General features: G+C 50.2%; 1 protein-coding gene and 1 non-coding gene across 5 annotated transcripts; one reads left to right on the top strand and one right to left on the bottom strand.

Annotated features, from left to right (window-relative positions):
• Positions 1 to 318: 318 nt before the first annotated feature.
• Positions 319 to 425, bottom strand: LOC114113294 (U6 spliceosomal RNA). Its single transcript, XR_003588357.1, has one exon. It is a non-coding gene; the product is annotated as a U6 spliceosomal RNA (small nuclear RNA).
• Positions 426 to 5741: 5316 nt separating this feature from the next.
• On the top strand, positions 5742 to 14340 carry DNAJB5 (DnaJ heat shock protein family (Hsp40) member B5). Of its 4 annotated transcripts, none has more exons than XM_027964462.2 (5): positions 5742 to 5822; positions 6675 to 6816; positions 9140 to 9384; positions 12171 to 12772; positions 12912 to 14340. In XM_027964462.2, the coding sequence occupies exons 2-5, from the start codon at positions 6749 to 6751 to the stop codon at positions 13143 to 13145; spliced, it is 1149 nt and encodes a 382-aa protein (XP_027820263.1). In that variant the 5' UTR covers positions 5742 to 5822; positions 6675 to 6748; the 3' UTR covers positions 13146 to 14340. The 4 variants fall into 4 exon arrangements, with proteins under 4 accessions (XP_027820263.1, XP_042099239.1, XP_027820264.1 ...); XM_042243305.1 differs by having other exon boundaries at positions 6672 to 6816; XM_027964463.2 differs by lacking the exon at positions 6675 to 6816.
• Positions 14341 to 16999: the final 2659 nt, after the last annotated feature.

Below are 16999 nucleotides of genomic sequence, written 5' to 3'. Positions count from 1 at the left end.
CATTTTGTCTGCCTCCTAGGCTGATAGTTGAGTGAAGACAGGATAAAATTGGTAATCGAAAAGAGCTTGGTACACTGTAAGACACTGAGTGAACAGCAAGAACTTCTGGCCCCTGAAGGCTGTGTGTGTATCATTCCATGCACCAACCGCCTCCCAGGCATAGCTGGGGATACTTCCATTGGCCTCTGTCCACAGTGCTGAAGTCACAGCCAAGACCATTAGGGATTTTCAGTCCCTCTTTTTTTAAAAAATATATATACTCATGTATTCATATACACAGTCACTTTACATTATTACATTTTAATACTCATCAAAGACAAAAATATAGAATGCTCCATGAATTTGCATGTCATCCTTGTGCAGAAGCCATGCTAATCATCTCTGTAATGTTCCAATTTTAGCATATGTGCTGCTAAAGTGAGCACTTAAATCCCTCCTTGTCCCATCTAAGGAAGCATCATATACAGAGACTACCAAACCCAAAGACTGCCCTAAAACTCAGAAGGTATTGCCAAAATGTTTTTTTATTTCATTACTTTCAAGTATCTTTATTTGTTTTTTAATAAACAATAACATTCCTTTAAAATTATAATAGGTTCAAAACAGGCAGGATGTGATTTAGCAGGTCAGGGAGAGCAGAGGATGCAGTCTTCACTTGATGAAGATGTAACCTGAGGCTACATGGAATGAAAGGGTCAGAGGAGGGACGTGGGCTGGCTAGTATGCTGACTGGCACCCCTGGAAAAAGCTAATCTGAGCCAGGCATCATGAACTGAACCACAGCCAGGGGAACATGGTCTTAGTAGCTGGAACTGAACAAGGCAGAGGAGGAACCCATGAAGGCCTGAGAGGTGTTCACCCTATCGAGAAGCAGATTTGAGGGATGCAGATGGCTGATGTCTGGTAAATGGGACCAGTGAGGTTGATGAACAGAGCTAAGATCAAAGGTGAAGGAGGGGCAGATTTCTGCTCAATAGGACCAAAAGACAACTGAATACCAGGGAAGGTAGCAAAGCTGTACATGCATATGACAGAAATATGACATTGAGGGTGAAATGCCTTCCCAGGTCTCCAGTTCTCTTGAGGCCTGCAATGCCAGTAAGTGGTTAGGCACCTTCTACTGTTCATTGGAAGGACTGATACTAAAGCTGAAACTCCAGTACTTTGGCCACCTCATGTGAAGAGTTGACTCACTGGAAAAGACTCTGATGCTGGGAGGGATCGGGGGCAGGAGGAAAAGGAGACAACCGAGGATGAGATGGCTGGATGGCATCACTGACTCGATGGACGTGAGTTTGAGTGAGTTGGTGATGGAGGAGGGAGGCCTGGCGTGCTGTGATTCATGGGGTCACAAAGAGTTGGACACGACTGAGCGACTGAACTGAACTGTACTGTAACCCCAGCCTTGAGGCCTGCTGAACTATGGGGAGATCCATGCTTGTACAGACCCACGTGACCCCAAAACATCAGCACTGCTGAGCTGGAAGCCTTAATTTCTTTAGTTCAACCTCTTAGACCAACTGCTGTGCCTCCAGCTCTGAGCCCTGACCTGAGAGAAGAGATCCAATATCACTATTCGCCTATTATCCCCTTTCCAGGTGGGCTCTGAGAAGCATGTGTTCAGAACCTGATGTTGCACGCCCTCTGATGGTCATTCCCAGTACTGTTCTCTCACCCCAAAGCAAAAACAAAACAAAACAAAACCCTGTGAACTTTTATGGTACTAGTCATTGCAGGGTTTCCCAGTGGCTCAGTGGTAAAGAATTCACCTGCTAAGCAGGAGAGATGGGTTCAATCCGGGTCGGGAAGATCCCCTTGAGAAGGAACTAGCAACCCACTCCTGTATTCTTGCTGGAGAATCCCAGGGACAGCGGAGCCTGGCAGGCTACACTCCATGGGGGTCACAAAGAGCCTGACACAACTTAGCGACTGAAAAGAGATGGCAACAACTAGTCAGTGTAGGTTCAGAACAGGCAGGGAGACACTACACAAGTACCTGGGAGTTGGATGACTGGTCAGTGTTCAAGTATCAGTGTCAAGATTAGGGCTCATCTGAAAAGATCTAGGAGGAGGCTTAGACTGAGGCTGGATGGGAAAACTACCTGATCCAATATCAGTGTCTCAGGCTGAGGCCAAAGTTGGGGCTCCTTGGGGGACTGAATTCTGGGCTAAAGTATCAGCATGAAGTGTGTATCCAGGTGATATGCAAAGAGTCTGACTACAGGAAGGAGTCAGTGGATAATGGGGTCAACATGGTATTCCTATACGAGGTGAAACATCAGATAAGTACCAGCCATTGGAGATCTTAAGAAGAGATATTGCCAGGGGAGAAGTACAAGTGATGGTGGACAGAATAAGGAAGTCACTAATTTCTAAGAGCCTCCCAACCTTAAAGATAGGAATAGCCAGGCTAGAGCCCCTTTTCTCCTCAGAATGTGAATTTCTGTATTCTAGTTCCAGCTTCCTGTTAAAGCCCCCCACCAACCCTAGTACTGCCACACACAAATTATAGGAACAATTTTGGGACACAGGAGAGGTCCAAGAAACAGTCCTGTCACTGCATAAAGCCGGCAGCATGGGGGTAGTCTTCCTTTCCCCCAGGATTCTCTGTTTCTACTGGCAACAGTGCTGGCAGCCTCCCACACCCAGATCTTAGCAACCCTGGGAGCCCCTGGCAACTGCTGCCATGGTGACAAGACAGGGAACTGAGAACAGGCTGGGGGGAGCACTTCCTCTGGAGCCTTCAGGATATACATGAGAGAGGTCTCCCCCTCCCATACACAGTCTGGGGGGGAACATGTGCTCCTGTCTAAACACCTCCTCACTGGCACCCACCCCCGCCCCTGCCCCCAGTTCCGGTTCTCTCAGGGTGAGGAAATGAGGGACATCTACGGTTGTGACGTCTTCAGAGGGAGAGAGGGTGAGTGGGGGTGTTTGGAACTGACAAGATCACAGATGCATGCATACAAAGGCAGACAGTGTCAGCGTACCAACAGCCATGAAGCCTTATTTCATCCACTTTTTGTCATGTAGACAGACACAGGCCTACACTTAATCATATATGTACAGTAACACAAAATCACATACCTACAATAAATAACACAGAATCAAGCACACTACCACACAAAAATAATTAAACAGATACACTTTCACTCATAAATCGCATGATAAATACAACACTACAAATAATTTCCAGACTCTGACGTTTATAGATGCACTCACATATCCAGATGTCTGCGAACATACAGAATAAGTTACCTTTCCTGAGCATTAACTGCAGGCCAAGCTGTCAGCACTGCATGTGTCACCTCAATTAACCCTCACAGTAATCCCATGAGGTATGGCTGCCTTCTATCGCCATTTTACAAAAGAGGAAATTAGGCACTGATATGGCAAGCAGCCTCACAAGGTCAACAGTCTGCCCTCAGAGCCTACTTCCTCACACCCTTTGCCACACCCTGAGGCACCCCTGGTTCCTCTCACACACTCCTGATACCCAGGACAATGGGACACAGGACAGCAACTGCAAACTTGGCAAACAACAGAATCTGTGCCACCAATAACTGAAGGCACAGCTCTGCCCCCTTGAAGGTCTAAGCCTACACTTTAGCATTAGCTGGGACCAGGTAAAGGCCAGTGACTAAACTCTGCCTCCGTGTTGGCACAGGCAAGGCTGGAGGAGGCAAAATAGACAGAACTGGAATAGGAAGAAGCAGAGCCTCCCACAGTCCAGGCCCCCATGAATCTGGAGGTGGAAGATTGAGTGGCCTTGGATACAAGGAGCCATTACCAGTCCTGAGCCCCCTCACCCTCCCTTTCCCACCTCCATGTCACACTATTTCATTTACTCACCACCCAACCTCCCCTCCCTTTCTCATGCCTTCTCACCTCATCTCTCTATCCCATCCCTTTGCTACTCAACCCATTTCCCCCCTTTCCTATCCCCTTTCCCTCATCCATCTCCCCTCCCTCCACTCCCTCACCCATCTTCCCCCCTCCTTTCCCCACCCCCCACACCTATTCTCCCCTGCCTCTACTCCTCTACTCCCTTACCCCATCTTCCCTCCCTCCTCTCCTATCCCACCCTCACCCTGCCTCCTCTTACCACACTTCCTTTCCTTCCTTCACACCCCTTTATTCCTGGAATACCCATCATGATAACCAGAAAGCCAGATAGTAGAGAATAGGCAGACCTGATCTTAGGACCCCTATACTCCCCTCCTGTTCTGTTCTGTGTCCTAGATATTGATGCTCTCCAAGCTTCAGTTTCAAGCTCCATCTAGTTTGCATGACTTCATGGGTGTCCATACTCTGCCTCTGGGAAACCACAACGAAAGAGAAGTGACAGCTTCTGCTCTGGCCCTTTCTTTGTCCTCAAGGCCCCCAAGAACTCCTTCCCTCTCTTCACCCCTGGATTACCCCCTCTCCACCCCCGCTCCCTCTAGCACAGATGGGCCTGGGAGACAGTGACGTGGGCGCCAGGCACCGTGTCTGCTCAAGCGCCGGCTTCCGCTGGCAACCGCCTCCGCAGCCCTGCCTGCTCTGAACATCGGGGACACTGGGGCTGAGAATTAATGGGGGTGGGGATACTGAAACGGGAGATTATGAGGGTGTTAAGAAAGAAGAGCATGTGGAACTGAGATGAAGAATTAAAAGGGGGACTAGGATAGGGGAGCTCATGGGAATAGATAAGGATTAAGAATAGAGTAAGGCAAAAGATCACGGGCGAAAGACAGGAGATCCTATGGGGCCAAGAAGGGAGGAAAGTCAAACGGGTCTTAGGGGAAGTAAGATGGGAACTCAAAGGGGAAGTAAGATGAAAGATTATAGGAAGAACTTTAATGGGTATCATGGGGGTTGCTGAGAAGGGGTTGCTGAGAAGTGGCTGCTCATGAGGGAACACGAATGAGGGAAACATACAGAGTAAAAAGGGGACTCAGAAAGGGAATTATGGAGGTGTTAAAATTGTGGAGAACTACCAGGTTACAAAGGAAAGAGCAGAAGAGTACTATGCACATCTACCGTGTTCTATTTTGAGATTCAGTTGGGTCACATCAGGTCAACTCCAGGTCACGGTAAGGGTAAAGCTAAATCAGGTCAGGGCTAGGTAAGTTCACGGTTCAATGGAAGACAGGTAAGCAAGAATGACCTTTTGACCCTGGTCCAGGAACTACACCTCCCAGGGTGCACTATTCTCTCCCCTACTCTCTTAAATGAAGAAAGGAAAGAATGCCCAGTGTCACCGCCAACTGGTAGGTGCAGTTTTCCTTTAAGGCTGCCTTTGACGTTGCAGGGGTTCCAGAAGGTTCTCCCGAGATTCGAGCAGCGGCCAGTACGTCCCACCTTCTCAAACCGGAGATTGGACTAAAATAGTTGTCCCCCAACTCGGGTCTAAGCCCCACTGACCAACCAATAAAATCAAAGGGCGCGAAGAGTTGCCGCCCTCTGTCCCTTTCACCAATGACATGACCAGATAGCGAAGAGGTGTGGTTGATTGATTCCAGAGTGCACCAATCAGACTCATACCAATCACTGCCCGGAATGTGTGCGCGTGTGGCCGGGTGACAGGGGCGGAGGAAGGGACGGCTACCACAGAGCCACTCGTTGAAAGCTGTCCAATTACAACAGAAGCTGAGCTGAGTGACGGGCAGACCGCGCAATGGGCAGTACGGAGGCGGAGCTGTGGGGGCGGGTTCCCGGGCCGGCCGTCTGCCGCCGGCGGGCGGGCGACTCCTGTCCCTAGTGGAGGCGGCGGAGCCAGAGCCGGGGGAGGGGGCAGCGGCTGTCTGACGGACCGCGGCGGCGCCCGCAGCTCCTCACCGGTGAGGGCGCCGAGCCAGGACTCGAGGGTCCCGGGGGTGGGGATGGGGGCGTCGCGAAGCCAGGGGTCCTAATGTCGGGGGGAGAGGGGATCGGGACACTGAGGGCCCATCGACTCTTCCGCCGCGGGGGTGTGGGGACGCGGAGTCTGCAAGGTGCTTGATGTCCGGGACCCTCTTACAGGGGGCAGCCAGCGTCTGAGCCGGGGGAGGGTCGGGCCGGGTCGCATTGGGTTCTGCGGAGGCGTTTCTGAGCCAGCCCAGTGAGCCAGCGCCGGTGACATCACTGACCACCCTCCTCCGCCGGAGCCCCCTCCCCTCTCCTCCCCTCCTCTCCTCCTCTCCTCTTCTCGCCGCGCCTTTTGTCCCAGCCGAGCTCTGTCCCGCCCTCCCCGCCCATCTGCGAGGGAGGAGACTCCCCGTCAGTGACTTCATTGAGTAGATTCTTGGGGATTGGGGTCTGCTCCTCCCCAGGAGAAGCGAGAACACACTGCCTCTAAGGCCCTCACAGACAATCACACCTGTCACAGGTACACACGCTGCCACTCACAAGCACTCGCTCTTCGCACTGCCAGCCTTACTGTCACACTGCCATACAGCCATTCACAATCAGCCAGACCTCGCTGCACCTGAGAGCAGGTGCTCGCTGGACCCTACCCCTTCACTCTCCACACCTGGGGATCAGGTCCAGCTCCTGCTGCACCGGACAAGGCTTGCTGGGCAAGTGCCCGAGACCCTGAGGAGGTGGCTTCCAGAGCTTCAGCTTTCCGAGCGGGCTCCGGTGGAGCGATCCGAGGTGAGGGGCTGGGCTGGGCATGTTTAAGCGCACAGTGCTCTCCTGCCCATCCCCAGCAGCACCCCCACTACAGGCCCGAGGAGCTTTCCGGAGCTTCCCACACTTCTGGGGAGAAGACTTCTTAGCCAGCTTGATGTTTAAAATTCAGCTGGAGCCCTTAAAACTTCGAGCGTGGACGCTGAATGGGTTTGTAAAGTTTCGGTAAGTCCCTCTGGAGAAGGGCACTCACCCATACCTAGTGAAATTCTTCATGTCATATCCCCCTCCATTGCCTATCTGCTTCCTCCATCTCATCTCATCCCCAACTACATATAAGAATCCCCCTCCATCCCACTCTTACATTTGAATGAACTGCACCCCTTGTCATTCATCTCCTATACCAAACCATTCGGGCATCCATCTTCCACAAATACCTCCTCTAGTATTTCAACTCTTTACATCCCATTGGTAACCCATTTGCCACCTCAGACATTTCCATTTGTCATCCTTCATCCCCCTCCCTCAGTACTTCATTTTCTGTATCAATCATTCCCCTTTCCTGGATGAGTCCCCCTTGCTATTTCTCATTTTTCATTCCTGCCTGTACATTAACATTCTCTCCATCCAAGGCAGTGCCACGCCATGGGATTCCTTTGTCATTCCAACATGTGGCTCATGGGTATGGGAGGGAGGGAAGGAGGGAGGAAAGAAAAAAGGCAATTCCTGAAAGAGCTTGCCCTATGTCTGTGGAGGCAAGACAATTATAGGTCTAGAACAGCAAGCAGGTGGTTGCCAGGGAGGAAACTGGCCGTACGAAGAGGTAATGCAGGGTCATCGAGGGGAGGGTGAGAGCAGTACCAAGCCATTCCCCTCACTCTCAGCCTAAAAGGTGCTATAGTTCTCTGGGGGCACCCTCTTGGTGTGATACGGTTCCTTCCCAGTTTCAGGGGAAAGAAAGTGTGGGCGGAGGCAGAGATGGTGGCAGACCACCCCCAGCTCCCTCTCAGACAGCTCTTACTGCTGCTTCCGAAAATGGCTGCCCTCCCGCAGATGCTCTTTCTTTTCTGCCTCCCCCAACTGCAGCCTCCCCCCACCAGGCATGACATGCTGGTAGGGAGAAGGGGGAGTACCCGCCTTACTGGAGCATTCTCTTCATCAGAGTGAGATGACTCCCAGAACCATGAGTCAACCCAGCCACCTGTAACAGGCCCGGTGGAAGCAGGAGTTAGGGCTCTTGTCCTTGTGTACCTGAGGCCTTGAGGCCTCCCCTTACCCATTATAACCCTTACTCCTGCCAGAAAACTCTGTATACCTCTCTGAAGCAAGCAGAGGCAGAAAAGCAGGCCTCAGCTGTGGCTGCCAGCCCAGGACATTGCTAGAAAGACTCTGGGCTTTGGCAGGGTTTGGCCAAGTCTTGGGTCAGAGAATGGCTTCTGGCCATTCCCCCAAATAGCTCTAGCTACAGGAAAATGCCCTTCCTTCATATCCACCACAGAGACATCGATGGAGGGAGATTAGAGTGAAAGAATTAGAGTCCTGTGTTTCTCCCTCATATAAATAACAAATGCCCTTGCACCCAGCATGCAAGGGACTATCAAAGGAGTGTGGGCCTGGCACTGGGCCAGATCCTAAACCATGGGGCAGGTGAGAGAGAAGAACAGGTAGAAAAGGTATTGAGGAAATGTTGGTTAGTGCCCAACTGTCTCCTAAAAACTAAGGTTAAAAAGACCCTACCCTAGGATGCTTTTGTTCACTAACACTGATGCTTAGGCAGCACAGATATGTCTTCAAACACAGTTTAGTGTGTAGACACTGGGAAATGAGTAAAGCAAACTGTTGCCCTGGTTAGGAGGGCAGTGTCACCCCCCTGCTAATGAGGGAGTTAGAAACAGCAGTTTCCAAGGCTGTTAGTCATCCTCTGATCTGAGTCACACGTGAGGCTTAGCATAGTTTGGGGAGTGGGGGTAGGAAGACCTGGGGTCTCCAATGGCAGAGAGGAATTCAGGCACCCACACCTGACTCAGCCTGGCTGGCCAAGGCATCTGGCTGAAGACCCAGGCCTGTCCCCAGTCCTGGGCCACTGCCCCAGCTGCCCTTAGCCTGGGCACCATGCCTGAGGCATGGCGTAGGAGACCACGATGCTCAGGTGACCTCACCCAGTATGCTGATTTTGGCCAGCTCCTGTGTGTGGATCTGTCTGTCAGTCCATGGTACCGCCGCACTCAGCTGTGCTCGTGGGGGTCCTCAGTCTGGCCCAAGAACTTAGGCCTTAGAATAGCCCCAAGACTTGGGCCACAGCCCCCAGCTTCCTGTTGGGAAAACCCAGGAACTAAAGAAAGAATCACAGAATCCTAGAATGTCAGAGCTGGAAGAGATCTTCTAGTCCAAACCTTTCGTCATACTGATGGAGAGACAGAGGCCCACAGAACAGGCATGACCTGCTGAAAGTTACACAGTGAGTCATTTAGGAACTTCAGGATCATCAGGAATAGGACTAGGGTAGAAGGGAACAGTGGCATCAAGGATCAGCCCTGGTTTCTTTCAGAAACAAGGAGACCAGTGCCGGTCCAGTGGCTGTAATGGGAAAGGATTACTACAAGATTCTTGGGATCCCGTCTGGAGCCAATGAGGATGAGATCAAGAAAGCCTATCGGAAGATGGCCTTGAAGTACCATCCAGATAAGAACAAAGAACCCAATGCTGAGGAGAAGTTTAAGGAGATTGCAGAGGCTTATGATGTGCTGAGTGACCCCAAGAAACGGGGCCTGTATGACCAGTATGGGGAGGAAGGTAAGAGGGCAGTGCCCCAGCCTGATACTGGATGTCTGTCCTTGTTGGGGTCCTGGGTGACCTAGTTCTCAAGGCAGGGAACTAGGGACTGAGAAAAGGGTGAGAGGCACAAATGTTCCCCACACTGACATCCAGAGGAAAAAAGAGACCACCCACTCCCCAGTCTCAGCTCTCCATCCCTCTCCCTGCCTTTCTCTGCCCCTCTCCCTCCTCAGGTTCAGGCCTTAGAGAAGCTAGAGCCAGAGGCCTTCCCCTCCCTTCTTTCCCTCCCAGCCTTATTAGTCCTGCCTGAAGTCCCTGCTGCTTCATTGGCTGATGGGGAAGGTTAGGAAAGGGAGTGTGTGGCTCTCTGAGGACAGAGCATTTACAATCATCAGCATAAAAGTTTGGCCCTTAAGCAGCCAGGGAATTAACCACTGGAGCTCTGAGCTAGAGATGGTTGTCCCCTTCCCTGCCCCATTCCTGCCCACTTCAGGCCAGCAGAACAGAGTTAGGGTTTCGACTCCCTGAGGAAGTGGCAGGGATCCAAGAGTAGAACGGGAACTGCTGCTGGCAACTTGCCCCCTCCCTGAGGTAGCTGGTGGCCACGCACAGGGTGGCAGGAAAGGTCCAAATAAAGCCTCTGAGAGGGCGGCTCCTCCCAGCACATCCCACGGGCATGATGTAGCTGCTAATTCTGGGCCTGCCCCTCAGGGCCGCCTGCCACCCGCCAGCCACAAGCACCTGTCAGGCTATATTAAGAGACATTGTCACAGCTGAGGACTCTCCTTTACGGGAGGAACTGCCCTTCCTCCCCAGTGGCATCCACCTTTCTTCCACTTTCTCCTCAGTCTCCCCATTCTAGTCTCAAAATTAGATGGGGTCATGATATGTACTGTACCTGACACAGAGTAGGTACTCAAAAGAATGTTCTTTTCCTCTCCCCAGCCCTTGCTTTGTGTTGCATGACCCAATCTTCTGTACACCCTAGTCCTCCCAACCCTCTCTTCTTATTCTCCATGCCAAAGTTCCTTCCATTATTCCCTCCTCACCTATTAGACTTGCCAATTCCCAGATTCACCAGGCAGTTGCTGAAATCCTCAGTATTCTTTCAGCTAAGAAATGTTTCTCTCTGGGGTAGAGAGATGCGAGGGGTAGTGGTGGGGAAGAGGAATGCAGTGCAGACACCATGCCACCATGTGACCTGTCTAGGAATTGCATTCATTCCTCTGCTTGGCCTCATCTTGATTAGGAAAAAGGTGGAGATCAGCCCTGGGATTTCTTTGGAAGGAATGATGCTAAAGCTGAAACTCCAGTACTTTGGGCACCTCATGCAAAGAGCTGACTCATTGGAAAAGACTGATGCTGGGAGGGATTGGGGGCAGGAGGAGAAAGGGACGACAGAGGATGAGATGGCTGGATGGCATCACTGACTCGATGGACGTGAGTCTGAGTGAACTCCGGGAGTTGGTGATGGACAGGGAGGCCTGGCGTGCTGTGATTCATCGGGTCGCAAAGAGTCAGACACAACTGAGCGACTGATCTGAACTGAACTGAGGAGCTGGGTTATTTAGTCGCCAAATTGTGTCCAAGTTTTTTGTGACCCCATGGATTATAGCCAGCCAGGCTCCTCTGTCCATGGGACTCGGCAGGCAAGAATACTGGAGTAGGTTGCCATTTGCTTCTCCAGGGCATCTTCCCAACCCAGGGATTGAACCCCTGCATTGCAGGCAGATTCTTTACCATTGAATCATCAGAGAAGCTGGTAGACTTCTTTCTGCAAGACCAAACCTAAGTGAAGGGCAAAGCTTGGGCCCTAGGTCCAGACACTGGTTCTAACACAGATCTACACCCCAGGAGGGCTCCTGGGGATACAGAACAATCTTAAGGAGACATCCAGGGCCTGGGAAGGAAGAAGCAGCCTTGGAAATGCGGGTTGTATTTCTGTCTGCCCTGACCCCTCCCCAGGAGGCAGCCAGAACAGTTGTGAATATAGACTCTGTGCACCTTGGCTGGGGACAAGTTGTTCCCAGCTTGAAAAGGGGGTAGTAGTGGTACAACAGGAATCCTTGCAGAGAAATTACCCCCTCCTGTCATCATCAGACCAATTTCTCTCACTGAGCTCTGCCAAGCTTCTTGAGTTCACCTGACAATCAGACCCCCAATAGAAGGAAAGAACAGACTTTGAGTCTTAGGAAGGATGAGAGGCAGCTGTTACAAGTCACTGAATTGCTTGCCTCTTGGCCTCTTCAATGAAACCCAAATCTCCTCTTGTGGGCCCAGGAAATAAGAGGCTAATTCAGGCTCAGGCTTCCAAGGTGCACTGAGAGGGGACTTCCTCCTTGATGATACCCCTATCTTATTTGGGACAAGTCACTTACTAGCTCCCTGGATGGTCAAATTCTTTGTGACTGCCTCTTGCCCTGTCTTTGGAGATAAGTAAATCTGGGAGCCAGGTATGACTTGTAATATGACCCCAGGCCAGCCATTCAAGGCTTAGTGAGACATCTTTGGGTCACAGGTAGATGGAAGAGAGTATAGCGCTAGAGGCTGCATCCTACAAGTCTTCTGGTCTTAGCTTTTCAGCCTCTTTGACCCTCAGATGTGCCTTATTATTATTAAGCATATAAAAAAGTAGAAATTAATCTTGCCAGAGATTTTTCTTACTCTATTAGGCCAGCCCTTTCTGTGGGAGTTAAAGTTTGCTTCTTTCTCTAGGCTGATGAACTGGGAGCTAGAGAGCAAGGGGAGGTGACTAGGGTAGGGCGGAGACCAGCCACACTGCCCCTAACTTCTTCTCCCTCCAGGCCTGAAGACTGGCGGCGGTTCCTCAGGTGGCTCCAGCGGCTCCTTTCACTACACCTTCCATGGAGACCCCCATGCCACCTTTGCCTCCTTCTTTGGAGGCTCCAACCCCTTCGATATCTTCTTTGCCAGCAGTCGCTCGGCTCGTCCCTTCAGTGGCTTTGACCCAGATGACATGGATGTGGATGAAGATGATGACCCATTTGGCGCCTTTGGCCGTTTTGGCTTCAATGGGCTGAGTAGGGGTCCAAGGCGAGCCCCAGAACCATTATACCCTCGGCGCAAGGTTCAGGACCCACCTGTGGTGCATGAGTTGAGGGTGTCCCTGGAGGAAATCTACCACGGCTCCACTAAACGCATGAAGATCACAAGGCGGCGCCTCAACCCTGATGGGCGAACTGTGCGCACCGAGGACAAGATCCTGCATATTGTCATCAAGCGTGGCTGGAAGGAAGGCACCAAGATCACCTTCCCCAAAGAGGGTGATGCCACACCTGACAACATCCCTGCTGACATCGTCTTTGTACTCAAAGACAAGCCCCATGCACACTTCCGCCGAGACGGTACCAACGTGCTCTACAGTGCCCTGATCAGCCTCAAGGAGGTGGGGCCTGGATCAGATCATGTTTTTACTGGGAAGTGGGTGGGAGTGATGGAAATTTTTTTCTTCCCCACTTTTACTTTTCTTCCCTTCCAATCACTCTACCCTACATTCTCCTCATTCTCTGTCTAATTTTCCCTAGGCACTGTGCGGCTGCACCGTGAACATTCCCACCATTGATGGCCGAGTGATCCCTTTGCCCTGCAATGATGTCATCAAGCCAGGCACCGTGAAGAGACTCCGTGGGGAGGGCCTTCCCTTCCCCAAGGTGCCCACCCAGCGGGGAGATCTCATTGTCGAGTTCAAAGTTCGGTTCCCAGATAGATTAACACCACAGACACGGCAGATCCTTAAGCAGCACCTACCTTGTTCCTAGGCTCTGCCCTAGCCAACCCAGAGTCTACCACAGCAATACCCCCCACACTCACCCCATCCATTGTGCACCCAACTTGATGTCCACTGGACACTGGCAACGTTTTCTAAAGTGCAAAAAAAAAAAAAAAAAAAAAAAGCCACTGGTTTTCAGGGGAAATGTTCCTATCCCTGACCCCTTTCAAAGCTGGGCTGCCCTGGGGGAATGGGAGGGAGGTGGGGATAGCTAGCCCAGGCCAGGGGTCAATTTTCATGTCACAACCTTTGAATCCAGTTCCCACTCCAGTGGCTGGAGAATGACCTGAGTGCTACTTGAAGATATAGAGATTCCTTGTCCACACCTGTAAATAGCATGTCCTCCTTCCCCTCTCAGCTTTGCTAATACCTCTCCTTTCCCTTCCCTTCAGCTTCCTCCTATTGAGGGAGGAAGAGGATAAAATGGACACTGCTTTCCCACCCCAGCCCCACCCTCAAGTCCACAGTGTCCAAGGTTATCACACACCTATTCATGCACACAAAACATACACCTAGAGCTGTGTGTGCCTCTCCAGTGTTGAGATGGGAAGGGAAGGTCTGTAGCCCATGAACCGGGCCATTGAGCACGAGACACTTTTCATTTGGGGCAGGGAAGTGAATGGGACCCTCAGCCTTCTTGACAGCTACCCTGCCCAGACCCTGCAGAGCTGGAAGTTCTGTCCTCCCTGCAGCTCCCAGGGATGTGCAAGGGTAGAGGAAGGGGAGGGGGCCTGCTGTATTAAGGCTAAGAGGTGGAGGGCACGGTCTGTCTTCCAACCTTCATCAGGAAGGGAAAGGGCTTTGGGGTCAGGTGGCAGCTATTCCCCACCAAGAGATTCAGGGTCACAGGTTTCTCCCCACACCTCTGAACTCAGGGCCTAGCCACCCCTAAACTTCCAAATCCCATTTTTGTGATATATGAAGCTACTTATTTCTTACCCTTCATGGAGGCTGCGTGGGGAATTTCTAGCCCTTTGATGCCTGTGTGACCCCATCCCACTCCCACAACTGTATAAAGGTCAAATAGTGAAGGAGCTAGGGTAAGACTGCTTCAGCCAGGTTCTGGGATGGGGTTTTTAGGTTTTCTCACTTTGACAAGCCCTTGAATGTTTTTATAGTAGTTTTTTTGTATTTTTTTGTAATGACAGTATTATGAAAAAAAATAAAGTATTTTAAAAATATGGCATCTGAGTAAGAACAGTGAAGCTGTGATGGGGTTGGATGTTCACTGTCGGCCTCCCTCCTGAGCCTTGCTCACCTCTGTGAAGCCCAAGTAGGCCCTCAATATAAGGTAAAGCTGACTCCTTCCTTCCTTCCTCTAAGCCCAGATTCCCAGAATTTGCAAAATGTGGACCCAAAACTCAGCAAAGACAGAAGATATCACTCAGCTATCAGAAGAAACAAAGATTTGAAAAGAATAAATATCCTGCATTATAAGAAATAGAAACTATCCTCCACAAAGGATGTGCTAGCCAGAGAACAAGGATCAGGCCCACGATGACCGTGCCCTCCTGAACTTCAGTATCCCAATGCCATGAAGACAACCCTGTCTTCACCTGAGCCTGGGCTCCACACAGAGTCTGACAAAGTGTAGGCTTTTAATAGGGACCTTCCTGCCCTTGCTTTTTATCCTGGGACAACACCTATGAGAAAAGCTCATTCTTTTATTCGAGGTATTTTTGGTGAAGACTATTCCTTCCAGTGCAAAAACTGAGGGGCTTCTGTTTACAAAACGTCTGCTAATATCCCATCCTGGGCAGGCAGATCCTTAATCCCATATCCCCTACTTAATGCTTTCCTATTCAGATCTCCTAGTGTTGTCCATCTCTTCACCCAGGGCTAAATTCTTATTCTAGCTCTTTCCTGAAGCATTGGCATCCAGGTCTCCTGAGACAGACTGCTCTCTCCCACCTCCCTGTGGACATGGAGGATCTGGGATCTCAGAAACTGTCATGTCCCCACTGAGTACTCTCTGGGGATAAACTGTGACACCTTAAAAGCCAGGCTATCTGAGATCAGGGGCACTTAAATGAGAAAGCCCTGAAGCTGGCCTTGCAGCTCTGCCTACAACCTGAGCTTTGCCATTCTTGGAAGTTACATGAGGGATTTGTGGTCATTCTTAGATCATCACTATTTTGGCCTATCAACACTGAGGACTGTGAAAGCCTATGATCATTCCTTCTGAGATTTGTCTGTTAGTTGCCTTGAGGCCACATCAGTGCCAGAGACTCCGATCCTACAGGCCCAGACCCACTAGTGTTAAACATGGAATTCTTTCAAAGGTGGTGTTTTAGTTAGTTCCAAATATTATTTATAGGAAATTCTCTAAGAAAAATGGAAACTGAAATATAAGGCTGGGTACCCAGACCATACTGAAAAAGTTAAATCCCACAAATTTTCAATCTGCTTCTGTAGCAGGTATTGTTTCAGTTGGAGTGAGAGACTGTGCCTTATACTGGGTCAGAAAGGTTACTCCAAAGGCCTTAGTCTGGGGTTGAGAAGAAGGTTGTAAGAGTGGGAGCAAGGACTGAAGGTAGGCATTATGTAGGGGGCTGGAAATGAAACAGGGTTCAGGACTGGGGAACCAGTGGGGAATTTTAGCCTGCATTTAAACTAGAGGGGGATAGAGGAGCAGTTATTAGAAAATCCACTGAATAAAACAAAAGGGGACCCCAGTGGGGAGCAACCACCAGAAACCAGGACAGCAGCTACAAGGGATTCACTGTGTAGAGAGGAGAAACCCTAGAAAAGCTGGCTCCATTTATGCTGCAAAAGGTCCTCCCAGGTTTGAGGATGTAAAGGAGCTGCTGAAGACTGCACAGTTGATTAGGTTTGTCATCAGTGTTCCATAGAAGTTGGGAGTGGGTGTCCTGTGTGTCAGCAAGTGACTCTAAAATAGTCCTAGAAGGGGACTTCCCTGGTGGTACAGTGGATAGGAACCTGTCTGCCAATGCCAGGGACATGGGTTTGATCCATGGTCCAGGAAGATTCCACATGCCACAGAGCAACAAGCCCTGTGTGCCGCAATTATTGTGCCTGTGCTCTAGAGCCCAGGAGCGGCAAATACTGAGACCACGTGCCACAACTACTGAAGCCTCCATTCTGTAATTACTGAAGCCGACACACCCTAGAGCCCTCATGCCACAACTACTGAGCCAGCATGCTGCAGTCACTGAAGCCCATGTGCCTAGAACCTGTGTCCCACAACAAGAGATACCACTGCAATGAGAAGGCCATGCACTGCAACAAAGAGTAGCCCCAGCTTGCTGCAAATAGAGAAAACCCATAAGCAGCAACATAGACCCAATACAACAAAAATAAATAAATAAAAATAGTCCCAGAAAGATAAGCAAAGACTGGGAGATCTGAATTGGTGAAAGAAAAATCATCAATTCTGAAGATAAGTCAATTGAGATTATCCAATGTGAGGAACAGAAAGAAAAAGAAATGAAGAAAAATCAACGGAGCCTAGAAGACCTGTGGGACAACATCAACTATACAACATACAAAGAGTGGAAGTCCCAGAAAGAGAGCAGAGAGAGAAAGGGAGAGAAATGATATCCAAAAAAATAATGGCCTAAACTTTCCAAGTTAAATGAAATACTAGTCTATACATTCAAGAAGCTTAACAAGTTCTAGGAATGATAAACACAAAGAGGTCCACATTTAGACACACTAAACTGTCAGAATATATGACAGACAATCTTGAAAAAGGCAAGAGAAAAGTGACTCATCATGTATAAGGGATAAGATTAACAGCTGATTTCTCATCAGAGCTATGAAGGCCAGAAGGCATTGGATGACATACTCATAGTTCTGAAAGAAAAATTCTATAATCAAATC

This window comes from Ovis aries, chromosome 2 (assembly GCF_016772045.2).
Source record: "Ovis aries strain OAR_USU_Benz2616 breed Rambouillet chromosome 2, ARS-UI_Ramb_v3.0, whole genome shotgun sequence".
Classification (NCBI taxonomy): domain Eukaryota; kingdom Metazoa; phylum Chordata; class Mammalia; order Artiodactyla; family Bovidae; genus Ovis; species Ovis aries.
Note: the sequence above shows the minus strand (reverse complement) of the source record. Positions and strands in the feature narration are given on the sequence as shown.